Source organism: Trichechus manatus, unplaced genomic scaffold, assembly GCF_000243295.1.
Source record: "Trichechus manatus latirostris isolate Lorelei unplaced genomic scaffold, TriManLat1.0 scaffold00135, whole genome shotgun sequence".
Taxonomy (NCBI): domain Eukaryota; kingdom Metazoa; phylum Chordata; class Mammalia; order Sirenia; family Trichechidae; genus Trichechus; species Trichechus manatus.
Genome location: NW_004444071.1, coordinates 5698874 through 5725162, shown reverse-complemented (window position 1 = coordinate 5725162; position 26289 = coordinate 5698874). Strand labels below are relative to the sequence as shown.

At 40.8% G+C, this 26289-nt stretch overlaps 1 protein-coding gene across 4 annotated transcripts in view; it reads right to left on the bottom strand.

The window, feature by feature from the left end:
* Positions 1–26289, bottom strand: part of RAI14 (retinoic acid induced 14) — a 206000-nt gene that overhangs the window by 19711 nt on the left and 160000 nt on the right. For 2 of the 4 annotated variants that reach the window (XM_023739492.1, XM_023739493.1), the window contains exons 5-13: positions 24925–24989; positions 19578–19635; positions 17612–17682; positions 14349–14455; positions 13046–13224; positions 12803–12831; positions 11662–11748; positions 10440–10526; positions 4437–4494 (exon numbers count right to left, since the gene is read on the bottom strand). In XM_023739492.1, coding sequence (XP_023595260.1) covers positions 4437–4494; positions 10440–10526; positions 11662–11748; positions 12803–12831; positions 13046–13224; positions 14349–14455; positions 17612–17682; positions 19578–19635; positions 24925–24989 — 741 coding nt within the window. The remainder of the gene's footprint in view (positions 1–4436; positions 4495–10439; positions 10527–11661; positions 11749–12802; positions 12832–13045; positions 13225–14348; positions 14456–17611; positions 17683–19577; positions 19636–24924; positions 24990–26289) is intronic. The other 2 variants (XM_004385237.1, XM_023739494.1) reach the window with 2 other exon arrangements.

Sequence of the window (26289 nt, the reverse complement as noted above, 5' to 3'; positions counted from 1 at the left end):
GCGTCATAAACTTAACTGCCTCTAATCCTGCCTCATTAGCATCACAGAAGTAGGATTTACAACACATAGGAAAATCACATCAGATGACAAAATGGTGGACAATCATACAGTACTGGGAATCATGGCCTAGCTAAGCTGACACACATTTTTGGGGGACACAATCCAATCCATAACAGGGCATGACTGCAACTCTATAAACAATAAAAATTACTTCTAAGATACAATAAATTGTTTTAAAAATATCCAATGTAACAGTTGTTAAGTTATATTAAAACTGATCTCTGCTAGGAATTACAAAGTTTAATATTTCTAAATTCTGCAAATTCAAACACATAAAATGCAAAATAGACCCAAGAAACTGAATGCTGGAGCAAAAAGGGGCCTTAGAAATCATCCATTTTGGGATTTCCCAAATGCTGGTCTGCAGACATCTATATTTTAAATTAATTCTGAAGGTACTGGACTACATTCTTAGACGTTAAACCCTTAGGATGGACTCTCAAAAGGATAGGATGCAATAAACCCAGTCTTCGTGAAATCAATGAGATAGTGTATGATTTCATTAACACTCTTGTCTTTGCACATATCTATTCAAATCCAAAGTAGAAAAGTTAGATTGTGGTGGCCAGGAAAGTGCTCAGCTCACCCTCCTTCCAAGAAGTAACTTGCTGCTCAGCTGCAAGGAGTCAGTGAGCTGATGGCCTGCAGCTGTTGGCTACTTCAGGCTCCATGGCAGCTTTGGAGTCAAGGCCACGCTCTTCCCAGGCCACCCCCAGCCAATAACTGAGAGCACGGTAGGATAACAGGACCTGGATCTTTCTGCCCAATGCAGAATTCTTCCAAGGGGGCTCTTTTGCTCTGGCCAGTCTTTGTCAGACGTGCATTGCAGTCCAAACCCAAACCCCACATAGCCTGCAGTACCCCTAAATCTCTCTCAGCCTCTGCCTCCCAGAGGATCCAACGGGGACACCATCAGGAGTGGACTGAAAAGCAAGTGGTAAGATGGCATTTCAGACTGGGTCACTCTCTACCAAGCTCTCAAGGAGGACCTCACACCAGCTAGTATGTGGGGCCCACACAGTCCCTGGCTTAACATGATAGCCCAGTTGCTGAAACTTTCAGAGGGTGTTCTGGCACAGGGGAATGACTTGGCTGATAGAATGACTTTTACCATTGAAAAACGAGGGGGTGGGGGCAGTGCCTACAAGAGCAAGGACACTGGCTGGTTGTTATCACATTACATTAATTCCCTACGGAGGGATTATGAAAAGCCAAGGGCAGTTATATAATTGAAAACAAACCATGAAGACAAGAAGGCCACTTTGATAGCTTTTGAAGAGGCCCTTAACTGTGAGTGGAAAAAAGCAAAAAAGCTGAAGACTAAATTTAGGATTTAATAGACTTCCCTATTGAATGCTCAACTGAGGCAGGTCTGGAGTGCAAAGGTCAGGGCCCTGTTTGAGAAAATCTGGGACCTTGACACATGGGAAAGGGGTATCTGGTAGATGACCTTGAAGATTTTGGTCTTCCAGGTTCCTCTGAACCCCAATGTCTGCAGAGGTGGCCAAGTGTTCTCTATGAAGGGCAAGCATCTCCCATCCCCCATACCAGAGGACACTGCAGAAGCCTCTCCCCAGCAAGACAACCGGGACACCTTCAGGATCTGCCCCCACCTTCTCCTGGCCGCCAGGCCAATAACCAGGGTTAAGTACAATCTAACCCAGCCAGGGATGTGCTGAGCGTGGGGAAGAAAGTGACCATACCCCATAGGAGTGCAAGACTTAAGAGCATGGTTTGCAAGACTGCGTTTGAGGGTATTTGTTCAAGGGGGCTAAAACCATAAGATCTATAAGAGAGAGTAATTAACGTGGGTCATGCTTCTTGGATATGGAATTTAACACCCTGGCAAGGACCCCAGAGGACGGTGCCAATTTGCTGCTATAGTGGTTCCCAGAAGCCTGGAGAAAGTGATGGCTCACACCAAGCAAAACTAAAATTCCTGAACTGCCATGGCAAACAGTAGGGGAAGAGATTAAAAAATCTCAGGGAACTGGGTATGCTGGAGTGGACAGTAATTTATGTACAACAAATGGCATCCATTTAAAGTTTAGAATTTGAAGAGGTTTAACAGTTATACACATCCATGACTGATACACCAATCAAGATACAAATTATTTCCACTATCCCTGAAGTTTCATTGTGCCTCATCCCATCCAATCCCTGCCCACCGCACTCCCAGCCACCTACTGCTCTCCTTTTTTACATTTTCTAGAATTCCTGTAACTGCAATGATATAATAGGAATGCTTTTGTAATCTGGCTTCGTTCACTCAGCATGATTTTGAGATTCATTATCGTTGCTGCGTGTACAGCAGTTTGTTCCTTTTAATTGCTGAGTAGTAGTCCACTATACGGGTGTATCTCATTTGTTTATCCATTCACTTGTGGATGGAAAACTGGGTTGTTTCCATTTTGGGGCTACTGTGAAAAAAGCGGCTAGAAAGATTCTGTGTACATATATGTTTTCATTTCTAGTGAGTAAATACCTGTAAGTGGAATTGCGGAATCACATGGTAGGTATACATATATGACTCTTTAAGAAATTGCCAAACTGTTTTCCAAAGTAGTTGCACCACTTTACATTCCCACCAGCTCCACATACTCATCAACACTTGGTATTGGCATTTTTAAAAAATCAGCCATTCTAAATGGGTATCTCTTTTTATCCTGTTTTGTTTTAGAAATGAAAGTGTTTTATGCGCTACTTCTGAAAATCAGGAAACCCTGGTGGTGTAATGGTTAAGAACTATGTCTGCTAACCAAATGGCTAGCAGTTCAAATCCACCAGCTGCTCCTTGGAAACTCTATGGGGAAGTTCTACTCTGTCCTGTAGGGTTGCTATGAGTCAGAATCAACTCAACAGCAACAGGTTTGATTTTTGAAAATCATAATTTCTGATATTATTCTTTGAATGCATTACTTCCTTTGCACCACAGCTATAGTAGAAGACTATTGCTGTTAGTTGCTGTCGAGTCAGTTCTGACTCATGGAGACCCCATATATGCAGAGCAGAACTGTGCTCCCTAGGGTTTCAAGGCTGTGACTTTCCAGAAGCAGATCGCCAGGCCCGCCTTCCAAGGTGCCTCTGAGCAGGTCCTAACGGCCAACATTTTTTCTGGTAGTCGAATGCTTAACTGTTTGTGCCACCCAGGGACTCCATAGTAGAAGATATTAGGATGTTAACTGTAACTGCATAATGGCCTGGCCTTGCCTTGTGTAGGTATCCATCTTAAAGAATTTATAAACAAAGTATAGCTGAAGCCAGAAAAAGTGATAGGACACCCAACTGACATACAAGTTATTTTAAGGATCCAATTGGTAGTTTGTTAGAAAAGCACAGTGATCTAGTTTCAACCGCCATTTCCACAAGTGAATGTATTAACATAGAAGTAGGGGTTCACAACCTTTGACATCTGGTGAAGACTAATGAACCCCTCTTGAAACAGTATCTTTAAATACAAAAGATAAAATATACAGGCTACAGTCATTTAAGTCCTTATATTACAACACATCAAATAACAAGACCCAGTAGCAGATCCAATTACCATATTTTCAGCAGTGATTTTTAAAATGGTATTCCAAGATATCTGCAATAACAGTAAGATATGAAACTGACTGTGAATTCTCTTGGTGACAAAGTCACTGGTCTGCTAATACCACTGGGGTTAGCGGCCTATACTCATAACTGAAGGAAATGCTGAATCTTAAGAGATAAATTGTTGTGTGCAGTTGAGTCAATTCCGAACCGTAGCAACCCCATGTGACAGAGGAGAACTGCCCCCTAGGATTCCTTACTCTGTAACATTTATGGGAGCAGATTGCCAGGTCTTTTCTCCCATGGAGCTGCTGGTGGGTTTGAACCACCAACCTTTCGGTCAGCAGCCAAGTGCTTAATCATTGTGCCACCAGGGCTCCTTAGGAATAAATTAGTTACAGATAAATGAAAATAAAATCCATTGCCATCAAGTCGATTCTGACTCACAGCGACCCTACAGGACAGAGTAGAATGGCCCCATGGGGTTTCCAAGGCCATAATCTTTACGGAAGCAGACTGCCACATCTTCCTCCCACAGAGCAACTGGTAGGTTCAAACCACCAACCCTTTGGTTAGCAGTGCTTAACCACTACGTCACCAGAGCTCCTAAATGAAAACAGAGATGTATCTTTTCATATCTAAGTTCAGAGACTCCTTCAATTCTAGGTTAAGGGGCCCTGAAGTGCAGGGCATGTCGGCCTGTCTGTTCTTGGCAGCTCTGTGATGGCATGCTTGTTCTCCGACCTCCTACACTGAGTCCCTCTGCTTGACCTTGGCTCTCTTTAAATGGACATGGACTAGAGATTGGTGAAGGAACACAGGCAGGTGCCCCTACCTCTTACCTGTAGTGCTGTCACTTAGTCTGTCTTTGTTTTCCCGGATAGAACTGATCTCAGCCTGCTGAGACACAAACATGACTTAAAAGACTATTCCTCAATGCAATCTGGACAGAAGAGTCAAGCAGATTTTCCTCCTTGGGTGTATGCAGAACAGAGTTGGTGTTACCATATCACAAAAACAGCTAGAAAAATCTTACGAATATGATATTTTAAAATACAAGTGGATAAAAGTGACAACTATCTACTAAGTATAATTTCTAAAATATGAGAGCCTCCAAAGGGTATGTATAGTCTCCAAGTATTTCAGAAATTTCATTTAGTGAGTACGATAGCAGTTATCTTTTAAGATTACAATAATTTTATCTAATCACTCATTTAATTGGGCTACATACTGAAACCTCAAATGGCAAATACTCCTTTCATAATGAAGTCAAACAGGAGTTACAACTATCTGGTTTATACACTGGTTAAAGTATATTAAAAATAGGCTTTTCAGCATTATCATTTTATAAATTATAATATGTTATCATTAATCTTTTTAAGAGAAAAGTAATAAATAAGACTTATCGATGATAATTTTATAAAGGAATAAAAATTCTTATGGTCCTGGATTGACAACTGATGCCCTGAAGATTTCCTCCAATCCTTTATTCCTGAATAGCTACTAATATATTGCAAAAATTTGTGTAACTTCAAAGACAGACTCTTACAGTAAATAAATATATATATATATTTTAATTGTACTTCAGGTGAAGGTTTACGGAACAAACAGTTTCTCATTAAACAGTCACTACACATATTGTTTTATGACATTGGTTAACACCCCACGACATGTCAACCCTCTCCCTTCTCTACCTTTTTTTTTGGTGTAAATATACATAGCCAAAGATACACCATTTCAAAAATTTCTACATGCACAGTTCAGTGACATTGACTACGCTCTTCCAGTTGTGCTGCTATTCTCACTTTAGATGAAGGTTTACAGAACAAAATAATTTCTCATTAAACAGTACACGTTGCCCTGTGACAATGGTTAACAACCCCACTACACGTCAACACTGTCCTTACTCAACCTTGGGTTCCCCATCACCAGCTTTCCTGTCCCCTTCTGCCTTCTAGTCCTTATCCCTGGACTGCTGTACCTCATTAGTCCCGTTTTGTTTTATGGGGCTGTCCAATCCCCGGCTGAACAGTGAACTTTGAAAGTGACTTCACCACTGAGCTAAAAGGGTGTCTGGGCGCCATACTCTCGGGGTTTCTCCAGCCTCTTTTAGGCCAGTAAATCTGGTCTTTTTTGTGTGTGTGTTAGAATTTTGTTCTACATCCTTCTCCAGTTCTGTCCAGAACCCTCTGTTGTGATCCCAGTCAGAGCAGTCAGTGGGTAGCCGGGCACCATCTAGCTATACTGGACTGAGTCTGGTGGAGGCCTTGGTAGCTGTGGTCCATTAGTCCTTTGGACTAATCTCTTCCTTATGTCTTGTTTTCTTTATTGTCCCTTGCTCCCGAAGGGGTGAGACCAGTGGAGTATCTTAGATGGCTGTTCACAGGCTTTTAAGACCCCAGACGCTACTCACCAAGGTAGAATGTAGAACATTGTCTTTATAAACTGTGTAATGCCAGATGAGCTAGATGTTCCCTGAGACCATGGTCCCCACAGCCCTCTGCCCAGTAATTCAGTCCCTCAGGGAGTCTGGATGTGTCTATGGAGCTTCCATACCTTTCCTTGTACAAGTTGTGCCGGCTTCCCCAGTATTGTGTACTGTCTCACCCTTCACCAAAGATACCACTTATCTATTGCCTAATTACTAGTTCCCCCCCACCCCTCCCATCCCTCGTAACCAACAAAGATTGCTTCTTTTTGTGTGTAAACTTTTTCATGAGTTTTTACAGTAGAGGTCTCATACAGTATTTGTCCTTTTGTGACTGACTTATTTCACTCAGCATAATGTCCTCCCGTTTCATCCATGTTATAAGATGCTTCACAGAGTCATTGTTCTTTATCATTGCATAATACTCCATTGTGTGTATGTACCATAGTTTATCCATTCATCTGTTGTTGGGCATCTAAGTTGTTTCCATCTTTTTGCTATTATGAACAATGCTGCCATGAACATAGGTGTGCATGTCTATTCGAGTGACGACTCTTATTTCTCTAGGACATATTCCTAGGAGTGGGATTGCTGGATCATATGGTATTTCTATTTCTAGCTTTCTAAGGAAGCGCCATATCATTTTCTAAAATGGTTGTATCATTTTGCGTTCCCACCAGCACTGCATGAGAGTTCTGATCTCACCACAGCCTCTCCAACATTTGTTATTTCCAGTTTTTTTTATTCATGCCAGTAATGCTGGGGTGAGATGGTATCTCATTGTGGTTTTAATTTGCGTTTCTCTAATGGCTAGTGATCACGAGCATTTCCTCATGTGTCTGTTGGTCACTTGAATGTCTTCTTTGGTGAAGTGCCTGTTCATTTCCTTTGCCCATTTTTTAATAGGATTATTTGCCTTTTTGTTGTAGAGGTGTTGGATTTTCTTGTAGATTTTAGAGATTAGACCTTGGTCTGATTTGTAAAGTCCAAAAATTTTTCCCAGTCTGTAGGTTCTCTTTTTACTCTTTTGGTGAAGTCTTTTGATGAATGTCTAAGTGTTTAATTTTTAGAAGATCTCAGTTATCTAGCATATCTTCTGATATTTGTGTGTTGTTGGTTATGGTTTGTATCCTGTTAATGCTGTGTATTAGGGCCTCTAGCATTGATCCTATTTTTTCTTCTATGAACTTTATAGTTCTTGGCTTTATATTTAGGTCTTTGATCCATTTTGAATTAGTTTTTGTATATGATGTGAGGTATGCATCTGTTTCATTTTTTTGCAGATGGATATCTAGTTTTGCCAGCACCATTTGTTAAAAAGACTGTCTTTTCCCCATTTGATGGGCTTTGAGCCCTTGTCGAAGATCAGGTGACCGTAGGTGGATGGATTTACATCTGGGTTCTCAATTCTGTTCCATTGGTCAATGTATCTGTTGTTGTACCAGGCTGTTTTGACTACCGTAGCTGTATAGTAGGTTCTGAGGTCAGGTAGTGCGAGTCCTCCAACTTTCTTCTTCTTCTTCAATAGTGCTTTACTTATTTGGGGCTTCTTCCCTTGCCATATAACGTTAATGATTAGTTTTTCCATCTCTTTGAAGAATGTTGTTGGTATTTGGATCGGGATTGCATTGTATTTGTAAATTGCTTTGGGTAGAATTGTCATTTTCACAATGTTGAGTCTACCTATCCATAAGCATGGTATGTTTTTCCATTTATGTAGATCCCTTTGGGTTTCTTGCAGTAGTGTTTTGTAGTTTTCTTTGTATAGGTCTTTTACATCCCTGGTTAGATTTAATTCAAAGTATTTTATTTTTTTAGGGGCTATATAAATAGTATTGTTTTCCTGATTTCTTTTCATCATTCTCTTTATTGGTATATAGGAACCCAACTGATTTTTGTATGTTTATCTTGTATCCTGCTTCTCTGCTGAATCTTTCTATTAGTTCCAGCAGATTTTTCGCGGAGTCTTTAGGGTTTTCTATGTATAGTATCATACCATCCGCAAACAGGGACAGTTTAACTTCTTCATTACCAATTGGGATGCCCTTTATTTCTTTTTCTTGCCTTATTGCTCTAGCTAGAACTTCCAGCACAATGTTAACTAGGAGTGGTGATAAAGGGCATCCTTGTCTTGTTCCTGTTCTCAAGGGGAATGTTTTCAGCCTCTTTCCATTAAGAATGATGTTGGCTGTTGATTTTGCATTTATGTCCTTTATTATGTTGAAAATAAATATTTTTAAGAAAAAAAAAATACAGCGACTTGCCAGAAGTTAGTGTTTCATCTAGACGAGCTACAGTTAATGATAAGAGATAACACTTTTCAGCAAAAAACTGTTTGTAAAGGTCCAAATACTAAAAATAAAGTGGCTTATTTTTGGCGAGTCTTTGTCTTTACAAAAAGTTCTTCTCTCTCTTAAAAAATACTTATTTTTCAGCTATATTGAGGGACACTAAACTATACCCCTTTAAAGTTTACAATGGAGGAGGTTTGACAGATATATACAAACGTGAAACCAACATCACAATCAAGATACAAAATATTTCCAAAAAAACCAAACCCGTTGCTGTCGAGTGGATTCTGACTCACAGTGACCCTACAGGACAGAGCACAACTGCCCCATAGGGTTTCCAAGGATCAGCTGGTGGATTTGAACTGCCAACCTTTTGGTTAGTAGCTGAGCTCGTAAACAGTGCACCACCAGGGATCCCCAAATATTTCCATTACTTCTAAAAGTTCCCGTGTGCTCATCTCAGCCAATCCTCACCCACCTCACTCCCAGACAACCACTGCTCTCCCATTACTATTTTCTAGAATTCCTATAAATGCAATGATATCATGGAGTATGAACTCTTTTGTCTGGCTTCTTAAACTCAGCATGATGATTTTCAGATTTATCTATGATGTTACTTGTACGGTAGTTTGTTCCTTTTCATTACTGAATAGAATTCCATTATATGGGTATGTCTCATTTTGTTTATCCATTCACTTGTTGATGGACATTTGGGTTGTTTTTACTTTTGCAGTCTTCTGAATAAAGCTTCAATAAACACTGTGTATAAGATTTTGTGTAGGCATACATTTTCATTTCTTTTGGGTAAACACTTATCAGTGGAATGACTAGATCATATGCAAGGTACGTATTTAACTTTTAAGGAATCTGCCAAATAGTTTTCCAAAGCTGTTGTACTATTTTACACTCCCACTAGCAGGGTGTGAGAGTTCTGTTTCCTCCACATCCTCACCATCACTTGATACTTTCAGTCTTTCTAACTTTGTTGTTGTTGGCTGTTGTTGAGTCATTTCCAACCCATAGTGATCCCATGTGGCAGAGCAGAACTGCCCCATAGGGTTTTCTTTGCTGTAATCTTTACAAAAGCAGATCGCCAGGTCTTTCTGCTGCAGAGCTGCTGGTGGGTCTGTAGTACCAACCTTTAGGTTAGCAGCTGAGTGCTTAACTGTTGTGCCACCAGGACCCCTCCCTTTCTAACTTCAGTTGTTCTAAATAGGTGTGATTTTTTATCTTATTTTGCTATAGAAAAGAAGGTACATACTGTACTTTTGAAAATCATAATTTGTGGTATTATTCTTTGGAACACATTACTTCATTTGTGTCACAGGCATATTAGAAGATATTAGGATATTAACAGTAACAGCCTAACTGCTTTGCTTTGCCTTGTGTACACATTCATTTTAAAGTATTAACAAAGTCTAGTTGAAGTGAGGGAAATGATGACAGGATATTGTTTGGATCAATGTGCATGCAAGTTAAAAGAAACTTTAGTAATTCTTAGATGGAGAAAAGTAATCATACATTTGGAATATATCACTTTAATAATTACAAATTTTACTTTCCTTCCAAGTATACTTTCCTAGGGATTGTTAGGTAAACAGATGTTGAATTGAAATTATCCTCCCACTTCTGTAAAATACTTTCCAACTACCTGCAGAACCCTAATGAACCCTCAAAGGTAGAATAAAGACATAATGGATTTTCTAAAATTTCTACAATAAATACACATTACTTATAAAGTCAGGAAATAACTTTAATTAAAAATATACAATTTTCAGTATGATAATCAGAGAAAAAAACAAAAAGCTACTTTCCTTTTGATTGGCATTATGCCAACTCAGTGTGGGATTAGACCCAGTATGAAGCAAGTTTGTATCTTTGTCTCTTTTTTTTAATGAAGAAAATTATTTATTAATTAACCAATATAATTTGCTCATCGTACTCTTTTTTTGTGGGGAAGCGGGTTTCCATGCCAGGAAAAATCAAGGGTTCTTTCTTGGTGACAAAGTTGTGAAGCAATGACCGAGGAGTATATTTTGTTTTGTTTGGTGTTGTATAACTTTTAAAAGCTAGTCTATCATGTATCTAAAAATTCAGTAACAAAACTGAACACAGAAAAGATATACCTTGAAGGGTGGTTCCGTAAAAAATACTGATCCCTTTCCAGAAAGTGGTGTCGAAGTTATTGATCTTGGGGAAGACACATCACTCAACTATAAAAACAAAATGAAAAGCGCCAATAAAGAACGCTTCTGCAAAGCCTCTTCTTCTCTAGTACCAAAGAATCAACCTATTTAACCAATGTAAATAGATCTAACAGTAATTATCTTTAAACCAAAACCAAACCCATCCTGTCAAGTCAAATTCTGACTCATAGTGACCCTACAGGACAGAGCAGAACTGCCCCACTGTTAATTGTTCAGGCTTTCCAAGGCTGAAATGTTTACGGAAGCTGACTACTACATCTTTCTCCTGTGGAGCAGCTGGTGGGTTTGAACCGCCGACCTTTGCCGTGGGCTAAGTGCTTAACCACTGCGCCACCAGGGCTCCTCCTTTAGCTTCAATTAATTCAAGCATGGTATCTTTTTAATACAATTCAGCTGCCTCAAACACTTTTTCAAAGTTGGAAGAGTATCACCAAGTAACTTTGCTTCAATATTAATTAGAAATCAGTTTTTAAAATCTATAACATTTCTATTGCAGATTGAGAATTTTATTAATGAACATGCTAAAATGCATTTAAAATTACTGATCACTACCATCTGAATAACGATTATTCTCTTTGGGGCTTATGTTTTTTAACTAGCCCCAGCCTGTTTTTATTTGCCACTTTATAGATTTCTGAGCTTCCTCCTTTGTGCAGTAGTCAGTGTAAATGCAGAAATGAAAACTAATTTTAACCAATCTTAAATGTAATGAGAAAAGCAAATATCTTAGCAATGGTTTCAGAAACCAAATAAATTCATTTTCAACTAATTGTCTCACTTGCTACCTATCCCCACCCCCACCCCCACCCCCAACTAGAGCTGTTAACGTAAAGAACTAAAAATAAAATGAGCTCATTATCTTAAAGAAAAAAAAAAAGTTGTCACAAGTTCTTGAGAAACTTCCTTGAGGCTTTTAAAAAAGCTACCATTCAATTCTTTAGTTTTGAAATAAGAGTCAACATAATTTCCATACTAATGATCAAAATCATTCACGTCACAATTTGTAATTGAAAACCACTAACAAAATTTTTAAATAGGTATTTAAGGGAAGTTCTAAAATATTCTTTTTTGACCTAAACACAAAATGACAAAATTATGGCTTTCTTGTTACACGTTTGATGATTGCTGGTTTGTTTTTTACCTGGGCAGGACTGATAGGAGGTGGTGGAGCTTTGCGTTTTTTTGGAGTTCCACTTCTTTCAGAGCTTATTTTAGAGACTTGATCATGCTGAAAGTTATCACAGTCCAAAGAACGGAAGTGGGTTAGTCAGGTTAGTAAAGTCTGAGCAAGTAGCTTCATCATACAAATGAGAAACACCTCAACAGCTCATGCATTTCTTTATCAAGATCTGAAATCTGCTACCAACATAAAAATAAGCAATATGCATGCCCAAGTTTTCTTCCAGCAGCCCATGCTTTAATGGCAGGAAAATAAAAACACAAGACAAACCAGCTTCAGGTGGTGGTAGAGAACTGGGAATGCAGAGGATGAGGAGTCATCTACCACAATTTAGAACCCAGAATACATTCAGTCTAGCTTTTCATCTGAATGCAAAGCGGTGGTATTTCCTCCACGTCTCCTTTACTTAAAGGATGTAACTATGGGGCTGGTGGGGGAGGGGAAGAACCTCATGTCTTCAGGTTATAGATAATACATAACATAGTTAGCATTTAATTAATTCAGTACTGAGTATTTACTATTTATGGTTTCTTCAAGGATCTTAATGTATAAATAAATACAGCAGCCAAGCATATGTTTCATTAATAAACAGATATTGACAAAGTATTATTTAGGAGAAACTCCAAAATAACAGGGCAAACTTGTCAAACAATTTCTACTCTGCAAAACAGCAGATGAGATTTTAGAAAAGCCTCTATTAAAATAACAGAAAAAAAAAAAACTCTTCGTTAAATACCTAACATTTCCATGGCTGTAGATCTGTATTCCATGTGATACTTAAAATACTGTTGCACCAGTCTCAGGGCTGAAACCACATTAATCATTTTCACACCACTAGGCAGAATTAGTACATTTTGGAAAAAGATGTATAAGTAGCAAGTGTAAAGTTACATGCTTTTGAAATTGGGTGAATCATTAAGGAAATATTTACTGCCTTATTACAATGGAACTATCTCTTCTTCCAAAGATATTTCAGTCCTTAAGTATTTTCAGTATAATCTGTATCACTTTTCTAGTGGACCAGAGGGTTGTTTGATATGAACATTTTCAAATTCCCACGACTAAAGAAGAAAAAAATATCCCCTCTCCCAAAGATACATACCTGCTTTGGTTTTGTTGGTGTTTTTAAATCTGTAGAAGGAAAAGCAAAAAATCTAACTGTAAGAACCATAATGACTCATATCTACTGTGGGAGGGGATACACATATGCTATTTAACACTTCATTTTTCTTTAAGATCTTTTAAAAGAATAATAAAATATATCATATTGCACACATTCCTTTTTCCTTTGGGGAAAGTCAAGTGGATAAATTTAAAACAACACTCGCTATTTTCTTTCACATACCAGCATCCTGAGAGATTTTTGATAATAGAAGGCTTTGAATTCCTGCATTTTCCGAGAGTTTGGAATAATGTAAGGCATTGTGTCCAAGAGAATCTACAAGGTTTAAGTCGGCACCCTTTTTAATTAAGGCTTCCACGATGTTAGAGCTGCCAATCTCACAGGCCAGCATGAGAGCAGTTCTAAAGGAAAAAAGGCAACACCAAATTAGTACCAACAAAATTTCTCTCCTGGAAAATCATGTCACTTGTCTTGAGAACAGTGAAAAGGAGATTAAGTGCAGCTAAACCTTTACTGCACTTAATCTTCTGAGCAATCCAAAATGGAATGCTATCAAGATGAAATTGTTGTGTGCTGTTGAGTTGATTCCGACTCACAGAGACCCTATGTGACAGAGTAGAACTGCCCCATAGAGTTTCCAAGGCTGTAATCGTTACGGAAGCAGATCACCAGGCCTTTCCTCCCATGGAGCTGCTGGTGGGTTCAAACCGCCAATGTTTTGGTTAGCAGCAGAGCGCTTAACCATTGTGCCACCATGCTCCTTAAGAAATTAACCTGAAAAACCCATTGCCATAGAGTCCATTCGGACTCATAGTGACCCTACAGGACAGAAGAGAACTGCCCCATAGGGCTTCCAAGGAGCGGCTGGTGGATTCAAACTGCTGACCTTTTTGGTTAGCAGCCATAGCCCTTAACTACTGTGCCAAGATGAAATTAGATGGTTGTTTTTTAAAACTTCAGATCAAATCAAAACATTAAATCATATTAAGTCAAATAACATACACATAATCTTTTATACTATTTGACATAATATGATGACATTCACTATGACTGGTACAAATCTTGCCCTTCTTTCACCTCAAGCATTTTAAAGTGCCTACACATTGGGGTTGCTATGAGTCAGAACTGACTCGAAGGCAATAGGTTTGGTTTTCTGGCTTGACACGTTGCTAAGACTATTTTTAAAAAGCAGCCAATATGTTTACTTCTATTTACTCTGAATGATAATAAATTGGAAGGCAATTTATTTAGCATAACAATTTACAGGAAATGGCCTATTGACTTTAACATTCAACAGTCACATCACAGTTAGCAACAATGCCCACAGAAGTCTGGGAAAAAATTTTTTTTAATGTCAAAACAGATTCTTGATTATAAAAAGCAGAAAATTAAAATAAATAAATAAATAAAGAAGTGAAAAACCACTTTATAACAAATCATTTAAAATACCGCTGTGATTTTTTTAGAAGACTCTGAGAATGTGATATTAAGGAAGTCATATGACTTCTGTCTGATTCTGTGGTACCTTCCATTTTTGTCCCTGGAATTGACATCTGCTCCATGATCCAGGAGAAAGCGGCAGACCTCACTGTGGCCATTTTGTACTGCAAGAAGCAGTGGTATATTCCCATCCTATGAGACAAATTCAGATTAAGGTTTTAACTCAGATACCAAAAGCCAGAGTTACAAAAGCCCTTTTTACATTTATTCCTGCAATGTCCTGCTGGTCTTACATTTTGTCCACCATAATATTTTGTACCCCTGTAGGGCCACCATTATGTCTTGGCACAACTCTTCTTATGAAGTTGCACTGACAATTAACTTTTCCCCAGGAGCCCAAGTCTCTTGGGCTGCATGGTCCCTTGACTTTCACTCAGTCTGGGTGATAATGTGAGAGAGGGTAGAACACAAAGTGTGTAAAGGCTCAAGGCAAGTATAGCATGTATATTTAGGGATGGTTCTGGAGGAATCAAGGACTGGGTCCCACAGTCCTCTGTACCCAGTGAACTAAATGTACCCTGCCACTCCACTACTTTCTTCCCAGAGGGTACGTCCTTTCATAATCTTAAACCAGTGGCCGTAAACTCCAACTCATGGTGACCCCAGGTGTGTCAGAGTAGAACTGTGCTCCATAGGGTTTTCAATGGCTGATTTTTCATAAGTAGATTGCCAGGTCTTTCTTCCAAGGCACCTCTAAGTGTACTCGAACTGCCCATCTTTCAGTTAGCAGTTGAGCACATTAACCATTTACAACAACCAGGGACTCCTTCATAATCTTGCCAACTGTCATAACATATTAAACATATCATTCTTTCCATCTCTATCTAGTTATGTATTGGTAACAGACCAAGAGACTCAATTTATAAAACATAAGTTAAGAGTCTATTGGTCTATTACCGACACATGACTAGATAAAGAGAGAGATGGAAAGAATAATCTGTTTGGTACGTCATGATAACTGAAAATCAGTTTGGAAAAAAGAAAACTAGATCCCCAACTCATATATAAACTATCTCAGGTAGATTAAGAATTTAAACATTATATAAAACAAATGGAGAAAAATATAAAAAGAATATATAGATGACTATTTCCATAATCTTAGAGGGGGACCTTTCTTAAAATGATGCAAACCATAAAGAAAAGCCATTATCCTACTCCTTGTACTCCACAAATGGAGTCGGTAGTAATTTATAAGGTAAAAGCATTCCAGCTGGCGAAAGGAAAAGATAAATTCTGATACATCCAATTATTAAAAAATGGGAATTTTTAATAATACAAAAAACAAAAAAACTAAACCCATTGCCATCGAGTCAATTCTGACTCATAGCGACCCTATAGGACAGCGTATAATTGCCCCATAGGGTTTCCAAGGAGTGGCTGGTGGATTCAAACTGCCAGCCTTTTGGTTAGCAGAGGAGCTCTTAACCACTGTGCCACCAGGGCTCCTTTAAGAATACAATCGCTGCTTAAGGGCTAAGTGTCCTCTTAAAGTAGAATTGCAGACAAATTTCTAAGAAATTATCCTGTGAAGTTATAATACTTCCCAGTTATAAAGTACTGAGCATCAGGAGATTGAATTTATTTACAGATTCTATACATCTACTTTACAGTATCTCCATCAGGTGTAAGTACATGCATGTTGATTCTCAGGCTACAGCATGAAATTTAACCCTGTATCTAGGTACAATGGTTGTTGTGTGCCTTTGACTGCATTCCAACTCACGGTGGCCCTATAGAACAGAGTAGAACTGTCCCATAGGGTCTCCAAAGCTATAATATTTATGGGAGCAGATGGCCAGGTCTTTACTTCCGTGGAAAAAAAGCCACTGGTGGGTTTGAATTGCTGACCTTTTGGTTAATAGCCGAGCGCTTAACCACTGCACCAGATATCCTTTGCATCCCAAAGTAGGTACAATACACCTGCTGCCAATCAGTCAATTCTGACTCATAGTGACTGTATAGGACAGAGTAGAACTGCACCATAGGGTTTCCAAGGAGTGGCTGCTGAATTTGAACTGCTGACCTTTTGATTAGCAGCCATAGCTCTTCACCACTGAGCCACCAGGGCTCCCAAAACAGTCCAAACCAAAACCCAAACTCATTGCTGTCCAGTCGATTTTGACTCATAGCGACCCTACAGGACAGAGTAGAACTGCCCCATAGGGTTTCCAAGGAGTGGCTGGTGGATTTGAACTGCCGACCTTTTGGTTAGCAGCCAAACACTTAACCACTGCACCACCAGGGCTCCTGAAATAGTCCAGTTAGGTTAAAATAGGCTAGAGAACTAATTCTTAAAGTTGGGTTACCCTGGTCAGGAGGTGTCCAAGGTGATGCATGGGGTACAGAAAAAAAAATGATAACTTCTAATTAGGTTAAGTAAAAAAAAAAAAAAAGAAAAAATCAAGGAACTAATCTTTATTAATATTTAAGTTGATGGTAGAACTCTTTAGAAATAAATACACATATATAGGAAGTTCATGTTCCAACATGTCTTATTAATGATTTAGGGATAAATGGGGGATATTATATAAATCCATTTTGTAGAAGAGGATCTAGGTTGAAAAGCAACAGAATTTTGCCAAATATTTAAGTCTCTAAAGTGTTCATGAAGGAGCCCTGGTGACGCAAATGATTAAGTGCTCGGCTGCTAAGCAAAATGTTAGTGGTTCAAACCTAGCCAGAGGATCTGTCTTGGTTATCTAGTGATCCCATAACAGAAACAGCACAAATGGGTGGCTTCAGCAAACAGAAATTTATTTTCTCATAGTTTAGAAGTCCAAAATCAGGGTGCTGGCTCTAGGGTAAGTTTTCTTTCTCTGTCGGCTCTGTAGGAAGGTCCTTGTCTCTTTAAGCTTCTGCTCCTGGATAGTCTTCACGTGGCTTGGATCTCTCCCCATCTCTGCTTCTGGCTTACATTTAATCTCTTCTATATCTCAAGAGATTGACTCAAGACATACCCTACAGTAACCCTGCCTCATTAACATAACAAAGACAATCCATTTCCAAATAGGATTATAACCACAGTCATAGAGGTTAGGATTTACAACACATATTTTGGGGGGACACCACTCAATCCATAACAGGCTCTGTGGAGAAAGGCCTGGTGATCTGCGCCCGTAAAGATTACAGCCAAGAAAGCCCTATGGGGCAGTTCTACTCTGTCACATGGGGTCACTATGAGTTGAAATCAACTTGATGCCACATAACGACAACAACAAAGTCTTCGTGATTCTCAGAAGTATCCCACATTGCTTTGCAAACCAGCATCTACTTCCCTCTAGTACTTACCAAATCCTTGAGGTTTACAGGGCTTTTGTGCTCGCAGAGAACCTGCACAGCCTGAAGGCAGCCCTGTGCCGCTGAGGGAAGGAAAGCACAAATACCACATCGATCACAAAGCTACTCTCACAACCTGGGGCAGCAAATTCTTCTAGGAGGGCAAATGCCATGTCCTACTCTGCGTACATTCACTCTAATTGCACTGAAGAGAAATAGGGTTGGACAGGTTAAGTACGAGGTGTTTTAAATTACTGCTTAATTTTCAAGTTATCTAAACCTAAAGTTAGTGATGGCAGGTTGCCTCTAGGGAAACATTTGGTTTAGCTTTTAGTAGGACTTAGCTTTTTCCATATAGCAATAAAAGGAATTTGTAAATCTAACCATTTGCATTAAGCAAATCTACTGCAAAAGATCTCTTTAAAGTGATGAAAAGCAAAGACGTCACCTTGAAGACTAAGGCGCACCTGACTCAAGCCATGGTGTTTTCAGTTGCATCATATGCATGGGAGAGCTGGACAATGAGTAAGGAGGACGGACAAACTGACGCCTTTGAATTGTGGTGTTGGTGAAGAATACTGAATATACCATGGACTGCCAGAAGAACGAGCAAGTCTGTCTTGGAAGAAGTACAACCAGAATGCTTCTTAGAAGCAAGGATGGTGAGACTACGTCTCACTTACTTTGGACATGTTATCAGGAGGGACCAGGTCCCTGGAGAAGGACATCATGCTTAGTAAAGTAGAGGGTCAGCGAAAAAGAGGAAGACCCTCAACGAGATGGATTGACACAGTGGCTGCAAGAATGGGCTCAAGCATAACAACAATTGTGAGGATGGCGCAGGACTGGGCAATGTTTTGTTCTGTTGTACATAGGGTCACTACGAGTCAGAACCAACTCGACGGCACGTAACAATAACCATCCCAGAGTTCAGTGTCAGAGTCTTATCATTTGATGCTGGGTGACAGGCAATAAAGCAAAATAAAGCTGACTGATGTTCATAATGATCCCCAAATCGAAAGTCTGCATCACACATTACCTGGAATCCACAAATGCTGGTGATTATCTCTTAGTTTAAACAAGAACCTTAAATCAGGTAAAATATAATAACCAAGATAACTTTCAATGGTTGGCAAGCAGGCAATTGATGAACTGCAGGTGTACTCCTGCGAGATGTGAACCTCTTGTAGTAAACAGTTTGGCCTTTGGTCCTGGTTCCTGAGAGCCAGACCCCATCTGAGGCCAATGAGTAGTGGCTGACCAGCCCAAGAGGGACTAACCGGGGGCCCAATGCTGATTAAGCTTCAGGAGGCATGATGTAATCTATCATGGTGACATGGTGAGGTCAATAAAAGGCCCCGGAAGATGGAGGCTCAGTAGAAGTTCCTGGATGGAGAGAGAGTGAACATCTGCTCTCGGGAGGGTAAGCACATCACCTGGGGATATGGAAGCTCTGCATGGAGACCCCTCCTGGACCTTGTATCATTTTTTTCTGCTAGATTAAAGATAGCCCTTTCACTGGAGTTCGTGAGTCGTTCCAACAGATTATGGGACCTAAGAAACAGAAAAGGTGCCAGTGCCTGCTGACCTAGCCCTGGGTGAATGGGGATGAGAGAGAAAGGGCTGCAGGGAGCAGCCGGGCTCTGGAATGACCAGGGATGGGAAGTTGAGATTTCCAAACGATGCAGCTGGCATATGGAATGGGATGTGTTATCCACTACACAATATTGCATCAAAAGTGGGTGATCTCAGCCTCTCAGAACTGGTTTGATACAGTTGGTGATGAAGATGGGCTCTACCACTAGCTCAATTCCTTGGTAAAACTTCAGACGTTTTAACTGAGTAAAATGGGAATGCCTAGGAATGATGACAGAGAATGGTACCAGGAATAGTATAGTAAGGTTAACAGCTTGAATAGGAAAATAAAAAGTTAATTTTTCTTATGACAGAAGAAGACAAATAACGGAATGAAAGTTACCTGCATAATGTAAAGCTGTTTTCCCAGAGCCATCAATACTCTCGGCTGGACATTTAGACTGCAAGACAAAAATATATAAACACGTATAGTAAAATAAGCTGCACACATTCTATTCAGTTCATCTTTTTTCCTGCAAGCCATGATGCTATCTATTAGGGAGAATATACAAACAACAAGCCCCAGTTGCTGCACTATAGGTGTTCACAGTCTCTTATTGGGACCAAGGGAGACACGTCTCCAAGTAATCAACACACAGTCAAACTGTCACACCTTTGCTGCTTCAGTTGTCCCCTCCTCTATTTCATCATTTTCTCCATCTCTACTGGATCATTCCCACCAGCCAACAAACATGTTCTATGAGTTCCCATCTTGATCCCACATTCTCTCCCATTTCCTGCTATAATGCTCTGTTCCCTTTCACAAAACCAACTTTCTCTTAAGAACTGTCCACACGATATACATGTCTCCACCTCCCATTCACTCCTAACCCCACTGCAGTTGGTCTCTGCCCTCAAGACTCCACAGAGTTGGCCCCAGTCAAGGTCACCGACAACCATCATGTTTCCAAGGACAATGAAACTTTTGTCCTCCTTTCACCAACCTCTCAGCTGCAATCCACACCCTTTCCTCCAAGCGCTCCCTTCTCTCACTCCTAGAGCTCAGGCCCATCCTATCCTGGTTTTCCTCCCACTGCTCTGGCCCCTCCTCCTCCAGTTGCCATTGATTTGACTCCAACTCACGGTGACCCCACGTGTGTCAGAGTTGAACTGTGCTCCGTAGGCTTTTCAATGGCTGATTTTACAGAAGTAGATCAACAGGCCTTTCTTCCAAGGCACCTTTCAGTTAGCAGTCGAGTGCATTAACCATTTGCACCACCCAGGGGTTTCTAGCCAAATGTACCAAACATAAAACCTTGGGAAGGGGGGTTCCTTAGTGTTGAGTCCTGGAACCCTGCCTCCTCGCTCTCCAAGCCCTCTTTCTTAGTGAGCTCATCTGCATCCATAGTTTGAAATACCATCTAGAAGCTGATAACTCACAAATGTATATCTTAACAATAATAATAAGCGTTATATAATAAGTATTAGCTATTATGTACCAGACACTGTTGAAAGAATTCCTTTAACACAGTTAACAACCCTTGTTAGGTACTCCATTTTCACACAAAGAAAGTGAGGCGTAAAGAAGTAATTTGCCCACTTCACAGTAAGCAGCAAAGCTACGATTCGAACCCAGACAGACTGGGCTACAGCCTACGTTCTTAACTGAGCACCTGGCTTAATAACCCACTGCTGCGTACACATCTCCCCCGTGATGTCTCACAAGCACCTCAAACACAGCAGAGCCAAAACCTGGTTTCTCCCCTCACATCCAGCCTCTGCCCCTGTCAACAGCACCATCATCAATCCTGTCAACAAGCCAGGAACCACTGAGTCATCTTTGATTTCTTCTTCTTCACCTCCTCCCATATCTACCACTGGTCCTGTCAATTCTTTCTCCAACAGGTACCCCCAATCTTCCTTCTTCTCCCTTTCTCCGCTACCACCACCCTAGTCAAAGCTAGCACTTTTTCACCTGGATGGCTGTGATCACCTCCTGACAGGTATCCTCAGTTCCACTCTTTGCCCTTTAATCAATTCTCTGTACAACAACTTCAGTGATCTTCTTTAACTTCGAGTGTCACTCCCTGCTTAAAAGTCCTTCACAGGTACCCATGGCACTTGGAGCCCTGGTGGTGCAGTGGTTAAGTGCTACGGCTGCTAACCAAAAGGTCGGCAGTTCGAATCCACCAGCCACTCCTTAGAAACCCTACTCTGGAAACCCAGTTCTACTCTGTACTATAGCGTCACTATGAGTTACAATCGACTAGGTGGCAACAGGTTTGGTTTTTCATTTTTTTTATCGTGACTACCAGCCCCAAGTAACCCAGTCTCTGCATTCCAAGCCCTGCTCCTCCTCACTTGCATGCCCCAGGCCCACTATTTGGCTTCCTTTCCTTCCTTGACCAGTGCCTTTCCTACCCCAGACATTTGCACTTGCTGTCCCATCTCTTAGAATGCCTTCCCCTTGGCTCTCTGCATCCTTCACAGTGAGCCTAAATGCCCCTCCTCAGTGAGGCTTGCCCTGCGCATGACCCTCTCACAAGGACAGAGTTTCTGTCTTAGTGCTATGCAATTTGTAACCTTTTTTTTTTTTTAACCAGATTACGAACTCCACAAGGATAGGGGCTTTTTTTTACCTTTTTTTTTTAAATTGTGGTGAATATACACAACACATTTGCCATTTCAACCACTTTTTTGTGTGTGTACAATTCAGTGACATTGTGTTCACCATGTTGTACAACCATCATCACTATCACTATTTCTAATTTTTTTCATTACCCTTAATAGAAACTTAGTACTCCTTAAGCTATACCTCTCTTTTCCCTCTCCTTCCCACCTCTGGTAACCGCAAATAAACTTTGGCCTCTATGTCTCTGGGACAGAGGCTATGTTGTTTGTAAGTATATGCTCAATGCCTGACACAATACATACCCACACCATACCCACTGCGCTGAGTTGATTCCGACTCATAGCGACCCTATAGGGCAGAGTAGAACTGTCCCATAGGGTTTCCAAGCAGCAGCTGGTGAATTTGAACTGCTGACCTTTTGGTTAGCAGCCATAGCTCTCAACCACTATACCACCAGGGCTCCAAACGGTTTTGGCCTCACCATTACATTAACAGAAGCTACAGCCAGGGCTTCTTGAGAGACCGTTGCCGCCAAGTCGATTCTGACTCATAGTGACCCTATAGGACAGAGTAGAACTGCCCCTTGGGGTTTCTGAGAAGTGGATCGTGGATTCGAACTGACTTTTTGGTCAGCAGCTGAACACTTATGGTACCCTGGAAATACTTGCTAGGAGAAAGGGTGGGGGGAATAGTGGCTATCAGAGGAGAGAGAGTTCATTTGAATTTTAAGACTCTCCCAAGACTTTATTTGTGCTCATTGCCTTGAGAAAGTAGAACTTTAAAATGGTAGCCCTCTCTCCAGCAGACAGATAGTAAGCGCAAAGGCCCAGAAAGCTCAGTAAATGCAGAGGGCGTGGGGTAAGGGGTTGCTCTTGTTAGTTGCCAGTGAACTGATTCTGACTCATGGCAACCCCATGTGTTACAGGGTAGAACTGCTCCATAGGGTTTTCCAGGCTGTGACCTTTCAGAAGCAGATCACCAGATCTGTCTTCCGAGGCACCTGTGGTTCGTAGTTGAGAAACAGAGTTTTAATTCTCCGGGAATTCAGATTTCTGGGTTCCATAGAGGTGGGGGTGGCCCACCCAGGCCACTGCCTTGAGGTTTTCTTTTGAAACTTTGAGACTTGAGCAGACAAGTCTCCTAAAAATCACCTTTAAGTCAAAGAATAGTGTTGCTAATTATAACAACCGTTTTGCCTTGAGCACTGTGTTCTTTTGAAGAATTCAGTTAGTTTTGGGAAACAGAAACTCCAGGGTTGGACTCAAAGCTGTGTTTTAGGGTGCACTGTTATTACGAAAATTCTGTCCTACCCTGTTTCCATGGCAACATCATTAAAATGGCATCTAAGAGTTTTTTGGAAGTTCTTTCATTTTTTGAAAACTTCGACTCTTGGAAGTGTTGCCCGATTTCCAAACTGTATATTAAATAAATTGCCAATCAATTTATATTATTTGCTTATACGATTTTGTTTTAACACAGCTGAGCACTTAACCATTTGTGCCACCCAGGGACTCCAGGGTGAAGACTAGCAGGAGATAATGGGGGCTGACAACACAGAGGGCCTGCGCTGCCAGGGCAAGAGGGGAAGAACTGACCAGAGAGCCATGAGACCTGAGGAAAGCAGCCTGCTAGGAGGGCATCGAAGGCTGAGGTTTTAACAACTCCCTGGAGACAAGACCAGCGTTCCGACTGTTTGGAAATTAGGGGAGGCGAGAAGAGGCAACCTTAGAATGGAATGTCTGCCCTTCAGTGGTAAGAAGAACAGAGATCAAGTTCTGATTTACCATGCTTTGGCCTAATTTTAGAACAGGACAAGGAACTGTTTAAGAGCTTCAAAGATTCCAGAGAAAAACCAATCCATTTGCATAACCAGATATAAAATTACATCAGAGGCTAGAATAGCTGGTCCTTGCCCATGAGGATTTCCAGCTTGTCAGGTTAAGTCTTCCTTCAAATCAGAGCCAGATGCAAAGTCCGGAGAGCCAAGCCGGGATAGGATTGGAGATTTAAAACACAAATAAATAATCGAGGCCAAACAGAGGGTGTGGAGGCAGGGCACTTAGGCAAGTCAAAGTTGTCATCTACCCAAAGCGCAGGGTCCCAGAGGAAGCAGATAAGGAAAGTTCTATTTTCATTGTCTTCAGGAGGAAGTCACATAATGCAACATCACAGGAGTGCATCTATTGGTCTTGAATTTAGCTTCAAAGAGCTGCTAAGGTTACGCATTCCTGGCACTGGTGGTAGCTTGCATCATGTAATGCAAGACAAGAAGCTGTGTGATCAACAGAGCATGACAAGTTGAAGAATGTGACCACATTTCTACATTAGAATTGCAAAGCCAAATTAGTGCAAGATGCTGTCTCAAACAGTGCTCAGGAAGGCTGAGACAACAGTTAACAAAACAGACAATCCTCCGAACACATATTTTATGGCTCGATGCTGTTCCTCAAAACAGCCGGCTTGCATTTTGCCTGGCAACAGCCCGGGGTCACTGGATTGGGAGTTCAAGAAATATTCATCTTCAAAAATTTTACAAAAGCTGTCATTTTCAGAGATCATTATAAACTTCCAGGCAAGGATATTAAACCAGGGAGTTGGCTTAAAATTATAAAGAAGAATAAAACCAAGAACTTAAACAAAACCCAAGAACTACAAGTTCATCAAGTTACATGCAAGGAAATAGTGGTTGGATTTTGCTTCTCAAAGGGAGCTGCATTCTACTAATGATTTAAAGAGAGAATGACAGAAAGATAAGGCAGTAGTCACCAAAGTCCCTCAACAGCCTGGAAGAAGATATTGAAAAACGGTCTTATTTAGAAGGTACAGTCTTTCAGAAAATAAAAAGAAGAGCTGAATAAAGGGGAGGAAAAGGCTGGATCCCAGGAAGACAAACCAAATTTTGCTTAGGATCCTCTTCCCTGCCAGGTGAGCTGCTATGGAAACAATCTTCTCCTTGGCTATCATTGCAATACTGAAGCTTCTTGGGAAAGACAAGATTCTGGGTTAGTATTTAAAGCAGTGTGCATGGTGAGGAGGGGGCACTTCTTCTTTCAGAGATAAGGCTACTTTAAAATTTAAAAAATGACACATTTGTAAGTTTGACTTGTCACCACTTTACCTGAAGGAGCTTCTTGATGCACTCATGGTGGCTGTTCTTGGCTGCGAGGTGCAGAGCGCTGTGTCCTAAATGGGTTCAAAAAAGAAAATTGGAAAAGAAGGCCACACATTTTTAATCTTTCTTATCTCCATAATGAAGACAAGTATGCGGAAATAAACTGTTCTCCAACAAAGACGGAATTGTTGCTCTTCAGAGTAAGGCTTCCAATCCTTATCTGGCAAGTTCAGTGTCACAAAAGTGGGGAGAGCACAGTGCACCCCACCCACCAGATAACATTCACAGACCACCCCAAGTGCCACTCTCCTGAAGTGTAATTAAGCCCTAGGCTAGAGGCCTGTGGTGAAGTCCTGATACACAGCCTGTAAGTTCTGCTTTCAGCTGTCAATATGCCAAATGTCCCATTCGTGACAGTCACACCAGATATGGCTACCCCACACCTAACCTGTTGCCATCAAGTCAATTCCGACTCATAGCAACCCAACAGGACAGAACAGAAGTGCCCCATAGGGTTTCTAGGGAGCAGCTGGTAGATTCAAACTGCTGACCTTCTGGTTAGCAGCCATAGCTCTTAATCACTGCGTCACCCCATGCCTAGGAACCCAATAAAGGCAGCCTAGCCCACAAAGCAGTAGAGAATATTCCAAAGAGCTACATGCTTAAATCCCTACTTTGGACCTCTCATTTTTCCCTCCTCCAAATGTATTCTAGCCCCTGGATGGAAATTACCTGGAGTTTTCAGATTCTCAAAGTTCATCTGTAGAGGGAAAAGAGTTGCAACAACAACAAAGCACTATTAAAGTAGCATTTCCTTAAGTTTCCCTCATAGACCATGACTCCAACGTGATGGCTTTGACATTTCTGTGGTCAAATTTAGGAAATCCTAATGCTATACTTGGAAACCCTGGGTGGTACAAATGGTTAATGCACTTGGCTGCTAACCAAAAGGTTAGAGGTTCAAGTCCACTCAGAGGGGCCTCAGAAGAAAGGCTTGGCAATCTACTCCTGAAAAATCAGCCATTGAAAACCCTATGGAACAGTTCTACTCTGACACACATGGGGTCACCATGAGCCTACAGAATTTCTATGGAAGAAGGGTTTAGGGGCAGCCTAAAGGGCAGAAGTGTGGCTAACAGACCTCAGGGCCTCTTCAATTACCCTTCGCCTAGCCTGGATTTCTTCCCCTAGGATAACCAAACAGCCAGCTCTCTCTCCTCTTGAAATATCACCTTCTGGGTGATGCCTTTTCTGACCTTCCTATTTAAAAGTCCAATTTCTCCCCTACCCTTTCATTTCCACTCCCTGTTTGATTTCTTTTTGCCTTCATAGCACCTAGCACCTTCTAACATTTCCTTCTCAAGTCTCTCT